This window comes from Pteropus vampyrus, unplaced genomic scaffold (genome assembly GCF_000151845.1).
Source record: "Pteropus vampyrus isolate Shadow unplaced genomic scaffold, Pvam_2.0 Scaffold63, whole genome shotgun sequence".
Taxonomy (NCBI): Eukaryota; Metazoa; Chordata; class Mammalia; order Chiroptera; family Pteropodidae; genus Pteropus; species Pteropus vampyrus.
In genome coordinates, this window is record NW_011888844.1 from 3,024,543 (window position 1) to 3,043,187 (window position 18,645).

At 31.8% G+C, this 18,645-nt stretch overlaps 1 protein-coding gene across 2 annotated transcripts in view; it reads right to left on the reverse strand.

The window, feature by feature from the left end:
* Positions 1-5,414: 5,414 nt before the first annotated feature.
* POF1B (POF1B, actin binding protein) overlaps positions 5,415-18,645 on the reverse strand; it is a 78,568-nt gene continuing 65,337 nt past the window's right edge. The window contains exons 12-17 of one of the 2 annotated variants that reach the window (XM_011361159.1): positions 17,876-18,028; positions 17,457-17,576; positions 15,995-16,123; positions 15,076-15,158; positions 8,056-8,170; positions 5,415-5,554 (exon numbers count right to left, since the gene is read on the reverse strand). In XM_011361159.1, coding sequence (XP_011359461.1) covers positions 5,549-5,554; positions 8,056-8,170; positions 15,076-15,158; positions 15,995-16,123; positions 17,457-17,576; positions 17,876-18,028 — 606 coding nt within the window. In that variant the 3' untranslated portion in view covers positions 5,415-5,548. Of the gene's footprint in view, positions 5,555-8,031; positions 8,171-15,075; positions 15,159-15,994; positions 16,124-17,456; positions 17,577-17,875; positions 18,029-18,645 lie in introns of those variants that run through there. The other variant, XM_011361158.1, reaches the window with a different exon arrangement.

An 18,645-nucleotide genomic window follows, 5' to 3' on the forward strand; every position in this document is an offset into this window, starting at 1 on the left:
TCTTAGACAATTTGGTCCTTAGTTTAATATGTTGTAGAATTTTGTGCATTAACAATAACATGAGCTAGGAATTTAAACAATTATGACTATGGCATGATTATTCCTCAAAAATGTAAGATTTTGCTCAAACCTTGACAGAATGCTATAAAGATGCCCATCTTAAGTCTTGACATTTATTATTATAGAGAAAACTAAAAATTCTTAACCTGCTTAAGTAATATGATCCAGAAAAATACATCTAAAATTATATTCCCAACAGACCAATATACAGTCAAAAGGAAAAATATTAAATCAAGTATTTGGGAAAGATTTCTGCAAATGAGCACAAAAATGACCTATTATATTCAAACTAGTCAACATTTAATAACATTCATGTACCAGGATTTATAGCACTATTGCTTAAGGCTCTGTCAATTGGGTTAATTCTTTAATGATCACTAACAAAAAAGAAATCTGTTAGCCATTACATGTTAGACCAGTGTTTTTTTAAGCTTTAATGTCTATAGAGTTCACCTAGGAATTTTGCTAAAATATATATTCTGATTCAGTAAGTATGAGATGGAGTCTTCAGTTTACATTTCAGCGTGCTCCCTTGTGTTACCACCATAAGAGTAATAACGTGTTAGGTAAAAGCCCCCAGTGTAATTCTGGCACACTTTGGCATCTTTGCTTAAACAGATAGCTATGGGTGAGTGGATAGAGGCAATTTGTACATGGCATTTGAGCTGATACGTGAGTGGCAAGAAGGAACTAGTCATATGAAGATCTTATGGAAGAGCATTCAAGAGAGGGAAATATGCAAATAACCTGAAAAATGAAACAAACTTTAGACCATGGTGAGGAGGACAGATAAGAGATGAAACTTGTGAGAATTTGAAATGGGAAGCCAGTGGAGAGTTCTAAAGATGAGAATAATGTGATACGATTTACATTTTGAAAATCACTCTATAGTTTGTGTAAGGAATGTGTTGTAGAGGAGCCGAGGGAAGCAAGGAGCCATGTAAAGATGTTCCAGTTATTCGTGGGAGCTGGAGAAAAGTAGGTGGATTTTCTTTCACTTATAAACTGGGTTTAAAAAACCTCATCCGAGGCAGAACACTAAGAATTCAGCCCATGTTACAAATAAAAGACTGTCTTAAAAATACAGATTTTACTGGCACAGGTCTGTTCTATTACGACAAAACAGATTTCACCTAAAAGTACAGGTCAAAGTACCTTCACAAGAAAGAAAGAATTTGGTAACTATTTAAAAAACATTTTTCCGGAACAGTTTAGGGCCATTTTGTGGAGATGGATTTGTATGATTATTACTTCTAAATGGCCTATGCCATGATGAAGAGGAAAGGGTTTGGAATTGTTACTTGGGTATGGCTCTCAAATTCAACTCATGTCTCGTACAGGACAACCATCAGTTTGAACCTTGAACTTCCCTTAAAGATATGTATGATAGATATATGATAGGTAACTTTTGTTGCAGAAAACTTTCAGCCATATATAAAAATAGAATATAATAAGTCCATATATGTAGTCATCACCCAACTTCAGCAATCATCACTTCATGACCAATTTTGTTTCCTTTATATTTTTCCTCACTTATTGTACCAACATACTTTTGATTGATTTATTTTGAAGCCCCCTTCTCTCACAGGTTTAATTTGAAGTAAATCCCAGACATCTTTTTAAGAATTTTTGAAAGAATATATAGCAAAATTCTTTATTAAATATGGCTACTTCCAGGAAAAAATGACTAACCTCACATAAAGGCAGAGGAACAAAAGAATACTGTTGTTCAGATCTTTTTCCCCTAGTTGTGAGAATCAAGAAAGCCTGGCTAGACTTGAAATTCTATACAATAAGGTTTTTAGGACTAATAAGTCTCCGTTTAGAGAAAATGCAGAACAAGATTAATACCCTAGAATATCACTAGATTAGAGAATGTTCCCAACTTTGTTCAGCTCCACCCTATCCTTCCAAAATAATCGTCTTGTAAACTTGTTACTGATTAAGGAAGGTCTCTTAGAACCTTAGCTCCTAGGTAAGAGCTGGCTAGTGTTATTTGCAGTCTACAGGCCCTGCAGAAGAAATTGTGACACTCATAGGCTCAAGGCTGTAGCACTAGAGTCCCCAAATGAAAAACGTTTCCATCAGCTTTGTTCTAGTTTCTATACCTTTCTATGAACATTACCCAAGTAACTATTTCAAAGAGAACTCTGCTCCATTTGTAAATTTGAAACAATTGGCAATACTGAAACTATCTCATTTAACCCATAATATAAGTCCCCATCACCTCCCATCTGACTCCAAAACCTTGTCATCCTAGACCTCAACACCATGTACTCATTGTACCATGGCTGGCTGATTTGTTATATCTTGGCACACATGAGCTAGGAGTATTCAACATTGATTGTGTTAGCAAACTAACTATTAAATCACACAATTATATGTTGCAGATGCTATCCTTTAACATAAAGGGTCTCTGCAATATAAACTTTAATAACAAAAAAAATTATTTTAATGGAATGGGACGGGAAACCAAACATAAAGACCCTGGACTCAAGAACTTCTCATCTACAAGACACCAATCTAAGAAGATTACCAAGACCGCCTGGCTATCATGTAATTATGTCATAACAATTCCAGTATTCCTTTGTAGACTCAAAAGAAGTATGTCTTATTTTGTTACTAAATATTAAAAGTTTTATTAGAACATAAATTTTATTACAGTCTTTATTTTTAAAAATTTACTATTTTATCCTAAGATGAGCATGAAATACTTCGCAGTTTTTTATTGGACAAAAAGTACTATGGAAATCCGGTAAATTTAGTAATAGTATGTGGTGGTGGGGGGGGTACCTTATAGGGAAATCTTTTCACAGTTTATTATTTACTTTCAAAAGAATTATATCTACATGTCATCTTTGTAGATTATAATGGGAAAGAAGTAAGAATGGCTTTTTCTTAAGGTAATCTAAATTGGATGATGAGATGAGATTTTTTAAGCTTTATTTTGTTCTTTTTGTACTGTTCGTGTTAAGAAAAAGTATTACAGTTAAAGCACCATTACACAGATGGGAAGAATGCTTTATGGAATAACGTTTGACACAAGTGAGTTATGGAACTTAGAAGACTAGATTTGTAAGCAAAGAAATTCTCATTTAAAACAAACCAACAACCAGAGGTCCAAGTATGTTAAAGTGTTGTCTCTAGTAGTCCACATCAGGACTTTTTTTTTTTCTTAATTAGAGGGGTGCTTGTGAGCTCTAACATAAACATGCACATGACAGTAACTTTCTGACAAAAAATGGACAGCTAAGCTACAAAAATCTATCCTGCATGTTTCTTACTAGTACTTCCATGAAAACTATACAGATATTTCACATATTTTATTTAGACACTTAGATCGTTTTGCATTTCATTGCACAGTCTCCATTTTATTCAACATCTAATGTGAAACATTCTGGAATAGAAATTAGATAAATAGGCATTCCTCGCCTGACAACATCTTTGCAATTTTCAGAAATAAGCTATGTGAAGCTTGTGTGAGGAACAAAATCCTAGTATTTTTTATTGATCTTAATCACAAATTGGAAAAGAAATACATACATTTAAATTTGTTAAGTATAATAAGTACCTTGTATGACAACCCCATTCACTCACTATGCATGCATCTAGTGAGCCAATGATGTGCTGACTTATTACCTGCCCCAAGTTTTGAATTATTGTTTTGGATTGTTATTTTTATTTAAGAGTATTTGGGGAAAATCATACTTGTTTTAATTTTCAAACAGTTATGGTGGTAATTTTCTATTTTGCTACTTAAAACTTCCATTTATATCATGTAATGGGTAGATAGCATGGCATAGTTTTGTTAGTTATATATGTGAGTAGTTAGCAGAGGAGAAACTCCCCTGTTCCCACACCAAGGGAAAAAACTAAGGACTATATAGTTTATGAAGAATATTAACATTTTCTATCACAAAATATTGATAAAATTGGAATTGTATTAATTCACATTATAAAGCTTGACATTTTAGTAAAAGTATTCACATAATAAAATAAGGCTTTTAGCTTCATATCAAGACCTATTTGAAAATTGAGTATTAAAAACATTTTTCTAATTTATGGTTTGATTTAGTACCTCATCTGTTCCTATTTCTTAGTATAATGAATAATTATTAGAGTATAGTTATAAAACATGACAGAATTTACAGATACTTGCAGAGATATTCCAGTGCAATACCTAATTCGCATGTAACCCAAATATGTTCGTTGCCTTAATCTATACTTTGTGAAATGCAAACATTTTTTTTATTTTTTATTAAATTTATTGGGGTGACGTTGGTTAATGAAATTATATAGGTTTCAAGTGCACAATTCAATAATACATCTTTTGTATATTGCATGTGTATTCACCTCCCAAACTCAAATCTCCCTCCATCACCATATATTTGACTCTTTTTACCCTTATCTCCCCGCCTCTCCTTTCCTTCTGGTAGCATGAACATTTTAATTTTTGCTAAATTCTTAACTTTAAGAAAGGGGTTGAATTTAAGAAATTTCATTCTTATCTACTAATGCATTTAGAAAATACTTTGTCTACTTTGTAAGGTTATTAGAACCCAATTAATCAACCAACTTCTAAGTACATTAAATATTCTACTATAAAATCTTTCTCCCAAGTAGGATACAGGTATCAAGAATTTGTTGCCATTTTTATTTCCTAAGCTTTCATGTAGTATTTCAATGTTGTATATCCCTATATTTTGTATATCCCTATAAAAAAAGTCCACCTTCCTTCTACCCACTAATACAATATAGTGTTATATGTTTTTAAGGAAGTGGGCGGGCTTATTTGGGGATGTTATGCTTTGAAAGAACAGATTTGCCAAGCCACTGATATGTACTTAGAACCATAATAGCACAATGTGCAATTTAGTGGATTTGGCTATTTAAAAAGTATCCCACTTCCGTACTAAATTAAGTTAACAATCACCTTTGATTTAGTTGTCTCTAAGAGATATACATAACATGTAAGGGAGCATTTCTATTAGTCACAAGTTTCAATGTGAGAAAAGCAGATATACACTGTATATACCATGCACTAGCTAAACTTTAAATCAGTAGTCTTTTGCCTCTTTTTTTTGTTTGTTTGTTTGTTTTGGTAATAAACTATTCTTGTACCTGAATCACACATCTAGTACAGGGAAAATCTTCTAAAAGAATAACATATAAAATCTCTACCCCAACAGATTAATTCAGTATCTAGGAAGCACCCTATTGGGAAAAAGAAAAGTGAATTATGTCCTACATTATCTGCAATCGAAGTTTAAATAAGCAGTGTGTTGCTATATTGAATACAAGAATGTGATAGAAAGGATTCAGGCCTCATAAATGGCTGGAGAAACTGTCATCTGCAGAACAAATTCATTCCATTAGATTTGCTGGTAGTTGCATGGTTCAAATTTTGATTGGCCTTTAGTTATGGAAAAGATAATAAAGTACTAATGCAGACACACACGCACACACAAAAACTGAGTTGGAGATTCATTCATGGCTAGAAAAGAAAAAGAAAAGTTAGTTTACAGCTGGCTCATAATTTAAGACATCGTTATTGGATGTACACAGTTTTGAAAATGATTTAAATTGATAGATATAAAACCAAAGGAAATGTACTGACTTTTGCAGTACTCTTTTATATATGTATATTCAATGAAATAATGGTTTGTCTGAGTTTAGTCAAGGTAGATGTTTTCAAATGACTTTAAACAGGAGGGAGGGAGTACTCAGATTTCCTCCTTGGTGTCATATTTAGAGGTTAAATATGTCCAAACATCTCTAATTGTTAATAAATATAGATCTTTCATCTATTAACTGACTTAAATATATTATGAACTTGTTATCAGTATCTAGTCCTTTAAGATATCAAGTTTGATCTTTATTGGTGTACATTTATAAGGAAGAGAGGGGTAATACTACTATTCTGTAGATCCTTTATTTGGCAGGTCCTCACATTGATGCTACCTCTGAGGATCATGTGATTAGTGGCAGCAACTGCTTCTCAGTTTTAAATTTCAGCATCAATTAATCTCTGAGTGACTAATTATAAATCCCATGCTGACTTTCAGCTGCTCATGTGGTCCTTGGGCCATCAAGTATCCTTTATCAGTTAATATTTAGTAATAAGTAATTCTCAACTAATTCATGACCTAAGAAATACAATATATGTCAAAGCTCAAAATGTTTTTATTTTGTGTTTACTAAATGTTGACTGGTTTCACTGATGATAGAGAACCATATCTATAAGATAGATGGCTTGATTGTAGATAGGGAAGGGCTTCAGAGCTAAGAAAAATCTTTCTGAATTCTTTTGTTTACTTAAATATGAGTTTGTTCAACCAAAAGCATTTTTAAAGTGAGTTATTTAATAGACATTTAATTTTATTAACTGTACATCTACAGTAATTTGGTAACTATACATCTGCAGTATTAACTATAAATCTGTAATTTAAAATTTCTTCAAAAGGTTCTGCAGAATGATATTTGTGTATCTTGCTCATCATGGTATGTTTAAGCATTTTAAGACTTTTTGAAGTATAAGAAACATGTAGAAAAAATGCACATATAAGTATGCAACTAAATGATTTTTCTAAAACTGAGCACATGCACCATCAACCAAATCAAGAAACACCATATTATTAGTACCCCAGTAGTCTTCCTTATGTTCCTTTCCAGTAAGCACCACCCTCAAGGATAACCACTTCCTCACTTTAATAACCATAGATTTGTTTTACCTGCTTTTATTACCTAATCATTTTTTAACAAAACAAAGGCTGTAATTTTCATGGTGGTAAAGTCAGACTGTGTTGTTTTAGAGTGGGAATTCTCAACCTCTTTTCTGTCCATTGCACCTGAGGGATATCATACATTACCATCACTATCAATGGCTTACTGTTACGATCCCTTAGCAGTAATATGGGGTATATAGTTAAGGAGAAAAAGAACCTCAAGGCCATTCTGTTGTATTAGCCAGGATTCTCAAACTCAGCACTATTAACATTTTTGGCTAGATAATTCTTTGTTGTTGGGGACTGTCCTGCACATCGTAGGATTATTTAAAAGCATCCCTGGCCTTTCCCCAACAGATGCCAATAGTACCAGACTCCTAGTTGTGAAAACCAAGATTGTCTTTAAATATTGCTAAATATCTCCTAGGGGGAAAAATTGCCCCTAGTAGAGAACCACTGTGCTAGGGAAAATATATCCTCTATTTTATGTTCACTACTTTAAGGGTTAATATCTCAGTAAGTACAAGTTTTAGGAAAGTAGCTTTCAGTCCTTTATAAGAAGAGGGTTTTAGTAATCAACCCCCTCTAGCAATGTATTGGAATGCCTAGAAAGATACTAAGTTTGTATCATCTGGTCATCTTAGAAAAGGTCATAGAAAGTAGATATTAGAGTACATGACCTTTAAAGTACTCTTCATTAGCCTAACTCAAAGCAAAGGATTTAAAGCTAGAGAATCATACAGTCTAGTGAGAAAGAAAGACATATCTCTCTTTCAAATTCCTAAAAATTTATAATCTAAAATAATAAGTAACACATACAAGATTTAAAGACAAATTCTATTAAAACATACTGTTTCTCTATCCTCCATTCCCCTTCATAATTGACTATGACATTTTTTTACCTGCTTTAGAAAAGTTTTTTTTTTTTTTAATTTGAATAGAATGGTTGAATAACTCTTGAGATATGCAAGGAAATAAAATTAGTATATTAATTGTCTTCCTCTTTGGGGTAAAATTTACCTAATTTATTACAGTTCAGATAGCCCACGTAGGAATCATTTCAAAGTTTCTAAATTCCTACTATTTATTATTAAGAGAAATATGGAAAAGTCTTAAGAGAAAAAAAAACTCTACAATTTTAGTTCATTTTGATATTTTACCACAATTTTGAAGGCTGTTATATATATTCTATATGTTTATAGAATTTGTTTATATATATGTTTATATATATTTAGTCGTAGTAGGATTAGAAATGTCCACGTGAACTTACACAAGTCCATTTGTCTTCTGTTTTCTCAATCATAATAGTCTGTGTGTCACTACCTGGTGGTATATATTCATAATCATCATACAGGAGACCTAGGATTGGATATTGTGTCCTGTATCTATACAGAAAAAAAACAAAATTAGTTTACAAACTACACAAGAAAATAACTTTCATTCCTTTTTAGCCACTTCTAGTTTGATTCCCCTTATTAAATTTATTTGGCTCTGCATGGCTTACAACTTTTTCTAAAAAGAAAATCTCCTCTTAATAGACAAAGATTTACTATTATTTTCAAAAGAGTAAGAAGGAGATACTTCTGTTTCTGGAAATGATGGACCAAGGCATCACAAGATGATCACAAAGAAAGGAAGCAAATGACATGAGCCCTCTAAGTGCTTATCTCACTGCCTTGCAATTTACTTGGTCACAGGATAGGGAAAGGAAAGCCAAACAGAGTCTAGCACTCTCACCAAATTCAGGTGACAGAATTTCAACTAAAGGTATGCCAAGGCAGCCAGAATTTGTGGAGCAGAATACCAGATAGGAGAGAGCTACATAGATAAAAAGAGGCCAGGAGACCTCTAGAGGGTTCCCCACAAGTCTTTGGGTGAGTGCTGATCAGTGTAGGCATGTGAAAAAGTTACTGAAGTTGGGGAAAGAACCACTGAAAAAGAACAGTTTAGAAATCCCTGGAGCTCACTTAATGATGGGAATAGCTTGTGATCCACTAACCAGAGTGGAAAGAACCCCTAGTACAGTGGACATAAGACAGAGACTATAGAAAAGTATTGGTCTTAGTAGTAGGATGACATTAGTCCTAGACTGCAGTTTGTTTTAACAGAGTTTGAAAGCAAAACTTGAAAGTATTAAACTGTCTCCAAGTAACAACTTCATCTCAGAACAAAACCCCAAAATACTTAGAGTAATAAAAAAATCCAGAACTCATATATGTAAAATTACAATATATGGCATTCAATAAAAAGTGAGTAAGCATGCAATGAAGCAGGAATATATGAGTAATAATGCAGAGAAACATATATCAATAGAAACAGATCAAGAAGTGACAGAAAAGATAAACAAGTAAGCAAGGGTATATCTATTAGAAATATAAATAATATAAAATGTGTACTCAAAAAGTTAGAAGAAATCATGAATGGGATGAAGAGAACAATGGAGGATACAAAAATCTACATTGAACTTCTATAGATAAAAATTACGGTGGATGAGATTAACAACATATAGTCACTGCAGAAGAAAATACTACTCAATTTGAAGACATCAAGAGAAATTATCCAAAATAAAATGAGAGAAAAAAAGACTGAAAAACTAGAGTATGAGTTAGTTATGGAAAATATACATATATATAACTGAAGTCCTACAGGATTTGCAGAAGACAAAAATAATTGAAGAAATAATGATCACATTGTTTCCAAAGTTGATGAAAACTATAAACACACAGATCCAAGAAGCTCAGTGAAACTCAAGGAAAAGAATAATGAAGAAAAACAGAGAGGCACATCATTATCAAATTATTGAAAGCCAGTGATAAAGAATCTTACAAATAGCCGGAGAAAAAGAACATTACTCAAAGAGGGAAAAAAATCATAAGATCAATAGAAAACTTATCAGACACAGTGAATATCAGAAGACAGTGGTATGACAACTTTAAAATACTAAAGGAAAAAAACAACTTACTATTCTATACGCAGCAAAAATAACTTTGAATAATGAAGGCAAAATAACATAGTTTTCACACATTAAAAGCCAAGAGAAGTCTTCATCAGCAAAGCAGCATGACAAAAAATGTTAAAGTTCTTCAGGCGGTGGGAAAATGATATCAGATGGAAATTTGGAGCTAAGCGAAGAATGAATTACACCAGAAAAGATAAATATGTGGACAAACTTAAAACTGTTTTTCTTATTGTTAATATTTCTTTAAAAATAATTAACCATTGAAAGGAAAAATTATACTGTATCTGGAGGTTTATAATATATGTAAAAGTAAATATATATGGCAAAAATAGTAAAAAGATCATGAAGGGGAAATGGAAGTATACTATCATAATGTTTGTATGCTACATGTGATGAGGTACAGTAATATTATTTGGAGGTAGACTTTGATAAGATAAAGAATACTTTAAGTCTTTGCAATCATAAAAAAATTATACCTAATAGGCCAATAAAATAGATAAAACGCAATAATGAAAAAATGATTAATCCAAAAGTAAAAAAGAAAAGAGGAAAAGTGGAACAAAGACAATATGGGACAAATAGAAAACAAATTGCAAGATGATAAACTTAAATTAAAAAATAAACACATTAAATATAAATGGTCTAAACACTCCAATTAAAAGGCAAATATTGTTATATTGAGTAAAAACACAAGACTCAACTATGTATATTATTTATTAAAAACTTTTAAATATAAACAAATAGAATAAACTAAAAGAATAGAAACATAATTATCATGTAATCTGTAATCAAAAGAAAGCCAGAGTATTACAATAATATCAGATGACGTAACCTTCAGAACAGGAATTATTAGTAGATATAAAGGGTCATTTAATAATGATAAATGTGTCAACTCATCCACAAGATGTAACAGTCCTTAATTTTTATTCATCAATAGAACATAACAATTCTAAATGTTTATGAACCTCGTAGCATAAATTCATAATACATGAAGCAGAAACTAATAGAAATGAGAGAGAAACAAATTCACAATAAGAGTTGGAGATTTTGGCATGCCTTCCAAAATAATTGATATTAAAAGTAAACAAAATCAGTAAAGACATAGAAGCTATGAACAACACTATTAACTAAATTGAGTTAAATGACATTTATAAAATGATCCACCCATCAACAACAATTTACACGTTGTTTTCAATGGCACATGGAACATATATCAAGAAAGTCTGTATTCTGAGGTACAAAACAAGTCTCAATGAATTTAAAATGATTATAATGAATGCAAAGTATGTTCTCTGACCAAAATGGAAATAAATTAGGAATCAATAACAGAAAGATATCTAGAAAATTCTCAAAGATTTGAAAACTGAAGAATACAATTCTGAATAACCAATGGATCAAAAAGAGAAATTAGAAAATAGTTTGAAGTGAATGCAAATGAAAATGCAACTTAATCAAAATTAGAGGATACAGCTAAAGGCAGTGCTTAAGTAGAAACTTATAGTATTAAATGCTTATATTAGAAATGATCTAAAATCTACATTTCTACATTAGAAACTAGAAAAGAGAAAATTAAGTGGAATATAAACATAAGAAAGAAAATAAAGAGAAGAAATCAATGAATTAGAAAACAGAAAAACAGAGGAAAAAAAATAAAACAAAACCCGATTCTTCAAGAATATTACTAAAGCTGATTATCAAAGAAAGAGATATGCAATTTACCAATACCGAGAAAGAGAAGTTATCACCTCACACCTGTTAGAATGGCTATTATCAAGGTGAAAAAATAAAAATTATTTGCAAGGATGTGCTCTATCAATGAGATAGTAAGTTGGTACAGCCACTATGGAAAACAGTCTGGAGTTGCCTCAAAAAATTAAAAATAGAACTACTTTGAAACCAATATAACCAATATAATATTGTATACCAACTATACATAAATAAAAATATTTCAGTCTACGGCCATGCCACCCCAATCCCATCTGATCTTGGAAGCTAAGCAAGGTCAGGCCTGGTTAGTACTTGGATGGGAGACCACCTAGGAAGGCCAGGTGCTGTAGGTGTAAAAAATAAAAAAATAAAGGATTGTAAGCTGACAAGGTCCTTGCAAAGGTTGTGAGGTCAACCAAAGGTTGCCTCGCCTAAAAAATAAAAATAAAAAAATAAAAAAATAAATTTTAAATAGAACTACTATATTATCCAGCAATTAATGTTTCATATACACATACACACATGCACAAACACACACACATTGGATTAGACAGCTATAAAAATGAAGGAAGTCCTACCATTTGTGACAACATGGACGGACCTTGAAAGCATCATGCAAAGTGAAATAAATCAGACAGAAAAAGACAAATCCCATATGATCTCATATATATATATATGTGGAATCAAAAAAAAAATGAACTCATAGATACAGAGAACAGATTGGTGGTTACCAGAAGTGCAAGAGGAGGAGGGTGGAAGGTGAGTAAAATGGGTGAAGATGGTCAAAAGGTATAAACTTCTAGTTACAAAATAAATAAGTACTGGTGATATAATGCATAGCATGGTGACTATAGTTAAAAATACTGTACTGTGTATTTGAAAGTTGTTAAAAGAACAGATCTTAAAATTTCTTATCACGAGAAAAACTTTTGTAACTGTGTGGTGGTGGATGTTAACTAGACTTATCGTGATGAACATTTTGCAGTATATACACATAACAAATAGTGTCGTACACCTGAAACTAATATAATGTTTTATGTCAATCATATCTCAATAAATTTTTTAAAAGAGAGTTCCTTTGTCTTAAAAGCAAAAGTAAAAGCCTTTGTCTTGAAAGCATAATAAATATTATGACAATTTCATGCCAAAACACTCGACAACTTAGATAACATACGTAAATTCCTTTATAGACACAAATTACAAGACAGGAATATCTACTCTTGCCACTTCCCTTTGACATTACTAGAGGTTTTAGGACAATTAGATATGAAAACAAAATAAAATGCATGAAGATTGAAATGAATAATTCAAACTATATTTGCAACTGGTATGATCTTGTTTATAGAAATATTTAGAGAATCCAGTGAAACTATTAGAATTAATAAATGAGTTCAGCAAGGTTAAAAATATATCATCAATATACAAAAATCGATTTTAATAATATATACTTGCAATGAACAATGTGAAAATGAAATTAAGAAAATAAGTGTAAGATTGCAATGAAAACTAGAAAATAGTTTTAAGAAATTAAAGATCTAAATAAGAAAGGATCCCATGCTTATGAGTCAGAAGATTTAATATTGTTAACATGGCAATAATATCTGAAGTTTTCTATATATTCAATTAAATTCTTATAGGAATTGCGATGGATTTTTTTTACAAACATAGACAAGCTTATCTTAAAATTCAAGTGGAAAAGCAAAGGACCAAAAATAGCTAAAGCAATCTTGAAAAGAACAGTTTGAAGACTCACATTCCTGATTTCAAAACTTAAATAAAAAGCTATAGTAATCAAGATAGTGTCATACTGGCATAAAGACAAGCAACTAGATCAATGGAGTAAAACAGTCTACTTCAGAGTCTACAAATGTGCCCTTCCATTTATGATCGTTTTATTATCAATGATAATACCAGGTCAATTCAATGAGGGAAAGAACCGTATATTCCACAAATGGTGCTGGAACAACTAGATATTCCCATGCACAAGAATGAACTTGGAACCCTATTTCATACCATATAAAAAATTAACTCAAAGGCATCATAGATCTAAATGTAGTAGGTAAAACTGTAAAACTCTTAGAAGGAAATATAGGTGTAAATCTTCATGACCCTGGATTAGGCAAAATGTTTTTTTTACATAGGATACCAAAAGTACAAGTAAGAAAAGAAAAATTAGATGAATTGAATTTCCTCAAAATTTTAAACTTGTGCTGCAAATAATACTATCAAGATAGTGAAAATATAACTCATGGAATGGAAAAATATATTTGCAAATCATATATCTCTGATAAGGGACTTGTATCTAGAATATATAAATATCTCTTGCAATTCAACAATAATAAAGCAAATAATCCAATTTTAAAATGGAGGAAAATTTAAATAGACATTCTCCAAAGAAGAAGTATGAGTGGCCAACAGGCACATGAAAATATACAAAACATTAATTATTAGAGAGATACAAATTAAAACCACAGCGAGGTACTGTTTCCCACCTCTTAGGTTGGTTATAATCCAAGAGATGGACAATAAGTGTTGAGGAGGATGGGAGAGAAATTAGAACCCTCATACACTACTGGTGGGAATGTAAAATGGTGCAGCTACTTTGTAAAAACAGCTTAGCAGTTCCTCAAAAAGTTAAACACAGAATTACTATGAGACCCAGCATTTCCACTACTAGGTGTATGTATACTCAAAGAATGAGCATATATGTCCACACAAGCATGTCTATAGATATTCACAGTAGCATTATTCATAATAGCCAAAAATTAAAAATAGCCCAAATGTCCATAAATTGGTAAATAAAATGTTGTATATCCATAAAATAGAATGTTATTTAGTAGCAAAAAGCAATGAAGTACTGACACATGCTAAATCATGGATGAATCTTGAAACATTATGCAAGGTGAAAGAATCCAGTCACAAAGGACTATGTTTTGTATCATTCCATTTACACGAAATATCTAAAATAAGGCTTTTGCTGAAACTATTCGTAGTCACTTTCTATTTGTTTTTTGCTAAACTGCTAGGATGCATGCTGTGGCTATATTGCTACTGTGAAGGGAGATCCTGCCTGAGAATGACATCTGTACAGGAAAGAGCAGAGCCAAGAGACAGAGAAAGATTTCTGAAGACGTATTTCAAGCACATGAATCCATCTGGACACCAAGTAATTACAATTAAATGAATTATCTAACTCCCAGTTTAAGTTGGGTTTCTGGCATGTGCAACTAAAAGAGTCCTGACTAATATGGTTTGTTAAACAACCAATTATTTGCTTTTCACTTCCATTGTACTTAATATATTGTAAATAGAGGAAAGATGTGCTACAGAATTTTATTGACCATAATAGCTATATGTTTTTGTGAATATTCATTCTTTAGTAGAATTAATGGCCTGCAGAAAACACCAAATTCTGTCTAGGGGGATGAGGATAGATGATGATAGATAGATAGATAGATATATAGATAGATAGATAGATAGATAGATAGATAGATAGATAGATAGACAGACAGACAGATAGAGACACAGAGATATATAGATATAAATTATAATGCTATACCTTGGATTATAATGCTATAACTAAGAACCAAAGCCATATTCAAATTTCACTCAAAAATACATTACTTTTTAGTGGTAATTGTAGTCCTTCCACCACTGGAGGGTTGGTTATGAGATGAATATATCTCTTGTCTCAACTTCGAGAGTTCCTTACAAACAAATGACAGTATAATCATTCAAAAATAGTATAAACAGGTAAGAAGTATGTTCAATCTTTAAACAAGGTTACTAAGAATAATTACTTGTTTTCCTTCCTTTCTAGGCTTGAGGTAAAAATGTTCTGATCTCACTTGTTGAATCCCATATATTTTTGATTCATGGTGCCTAATAAGTTACATTATGTGCTTGTGCAGGAATCCACTAGCTGGTATAGAATTTCTATATGTGCGGAATAACATGAGATTGAATGGACTTGGTTCTCAAGATGATATGAAAGTTTTTGTCTTAAAAAGCTTGAAAAGTATAGCCACAGCAGAAAAGTAATGAAATTTTAATATGGAAGCCAGTATTGTTTCCAAACAGAAAGCTTATCACTGAGCATTACTGCAAGTACCATTTGTTCAATAACAGTAATACAACATAAGCTACCATTTTTGGTAGTTCCTTCCTTTGGTACCTGTTTTATAACAGATCTTGGGCTACATGCTACAGATACAGAGAGGACTATAACACAGTCCCTTGCTGAAGCAGCTAATCATCTAGTAAGGAGCTCACAGTATTATTGGGAGTTTCACTGCTAATGATATATAAAAGCAATATCTCAAAAACATTAATTGCACAAAAGCACTTATTTTTTTGTTTTAATTCTAGCTTTAATTTGAATTATTTCTCCTGAAATATGCATCTTCTACCTCTTCACACTCATATTCTACTTCATTAATAAAGTGAGTCTTGGAAATGTGCCCTCCTCTAACTCGTGAGAAATATTTATCCTACAGGACTGAGTCATATTGTTCTTCTCTGCCCTTACCCCTTCCTTTATTACCTCTGACTGACGCTTTATAAGGGAATCCTTCTCTTCCAGCAAGCTTGTCAGTTCATGAAGCTTGAATTGGAAGTCACTGCAGCTTCCTTCTCTTCTCGAAACATCTTTTTGGTACTGATTTAATTGAGTCTAAGGATTTAAAAAGAAATAAGAATTTTTGTAATTCTCATTTACAAAATAGGTAACTGAGTTCCAGAAAGGTTAAGTGACATAAAGTCATACAGCTAATTATGAAATGAAGAGCAAAATGCCAATAGTTATAAACATTTATAGAGTTTTATGAGTATAAAATATAAATTAAAATGCCAATTGGAAATTTCTCATTTTTTTAAAGGTACCTTTACTATTTAGGGGTAGGCATTGTCTAAGTAACAATCCTAGGCCACAAGAATGAAAATAAAGACAAGAAAACAGGCTCCTTATATTCCTTTAAATACTAATTAAGGAAAACTAAATAATAATAATAACTAATATCATATTGTGATTTGCAATTCTCAAAATACTCTTCCTGCATGGCTTACCTCAGTCCTCACAGCAGCCCTGTGAAATAAGTATTATTATAATAATTATATACAAAAGAGGTAAATGAGATCCAGAGGTTAAATAACACAGTTATATATCTAATAAGAAACATAACTGCAAACCTAAGACAAGTCTTATGACTCCAAATCCTGTCCATTTTCTTCTTTATTACATTATGTGCACATAGATGGCTGTTAGGTTATTTAAAGTGTTATTGATAACGTTGAGATGGAAAAGAGAACAGTGGAGGAAATCAGCTAGAAAAATTAATAGGCTCTCCAACAAATTTTATTTTGTTTCATTTTGATTTTTGCTAAAGACTACACAATGATATTTGGAGAGAAAAATCTGTAGTCAGTTTTTCCATTAAAATATTTAAGTATATTTAGCTACATTTAGGAATCAGCAGATTAAGAGTTAGTCAATTTGACCTAGAATTACAAGATAAGGCAATGGATACTTATTTTCACAAATATCACTCTAATTTTGATGCCAATTACAGGTAATAATTCAATGCTGTTTTCATCCTTATGTTTGACAAAGTTCTTCCTCTGTATCATCCCTCAAAGTCAAGTGAAGATTTTTATGATCCAACTGTGGCTTTGAAGGATAATCTCAAATGTTGCTCTTACCTGCATAAGCATGCTTTAGACAAGATCATAAAGAGTTCCCTCTGCCACCAAATAAATAAAAATTAAAAACCAAAACCCTGAACTTATTGTCTTCTTTTGCTTTCCTAGAAAAGACTAAGATAAGTTAGAAAACATATTAGCAATATTCTATACACAGTGATATGTATTTAAACAAAAGATTCTATGGCATATTCCTAAAACTCTACCTTCACTTGATTTTCCTTTGTAGCTTTAAATTTGAAACCTTCATTAATTTATTAGAAAGTCTGTGCTGACCTGTGTATTTATGCAGTGTCGGATCAACATACCCTTAGCTTGCAGATCTCTCTGTCTTTTTCCATTCTTAAGCTTTTTACCATCTCCATGTAATGGTTGCCAATCTCATCCATTTTAGCCTGCAGCATTGGGCCTGTGCAAGTCTCAGAAACCTACCCAAGACAAAATAATTTTCTGTAATTTGATCGTTATGGAGGAAATACATATTATATTTAAAAACTTATTAGATGGAAATCATGTGATTAAATGAGACATTGAAATAATGAGAGCAATTTTTAGGAATTGAATTATAAAGCCCAAATGGCAGTGAGATAAGATCTAACTGCATGTGAGACCATCAGAAAGCAGTCCATGTATTTTCTCAGGATGAATAGGATATATTTCTTCCAATGCTAGGATTACAATGGTATAACTAAGGCAATAACATATATTTAAAACAAAATTTTAATACCTGCATTCTAAGATTCTTATTCTCTTGCTCTAAATTATGTTTACAGTATTCCAATTCTTTTAATCTATATTCCATGTCTGATAATGTGTGTCTAAGAGAGAGATTGTTTTCTTCCAATGCTTGGCATTTTGAGGTTGAGTCTTGAAGTCCTTGCTGTAAAGAAGACACAAGTAAATAAAACAAATGGATTCTACTTTGGGGTAGGAGAGAGTTCATTTTTAGTTAATTAATTCAGTTAAGTAAAGCAAATATTTTTCCATGCCCAGTTTTCTTATATATTTACCATTAAATGGTAAGTAAAATCAGCCATGTAAAATATTAAATTCATACCCTTAGTCTTACTTGCCTATCTTGAGTGAGAAAGAGTCAAGACTAGATGAATTTTCAATGTACCAATTTAGCAATCAATCTGACTCTAGCTACTCTTTGACAATACTATTCTCTGCCTTCTAGTAGGAATGAAGATGACCATATGCCTGATTATTCATGTGACAATTGGAAGCTGAGCAAAATTTTGAGACTGTCATGGGAGTGAAGCTTGGGAAGGGATCAGCCTTAAACACTCATTAGAATTTCCTAGAAATCATCTCTGCTCAGACATCTGGAGAACACTTCTAGAGGTGATTATTTCATTTATTAATTGAGCAAACACATGTTAAAATCAATACAAAAACTTTTTTCATCGATATGTTAGTAGATTAAATCAATGAATGAACTTAGGTTTTCAATATTTATACAATTCTTGTCACCCAACAGCACAAATAATTATA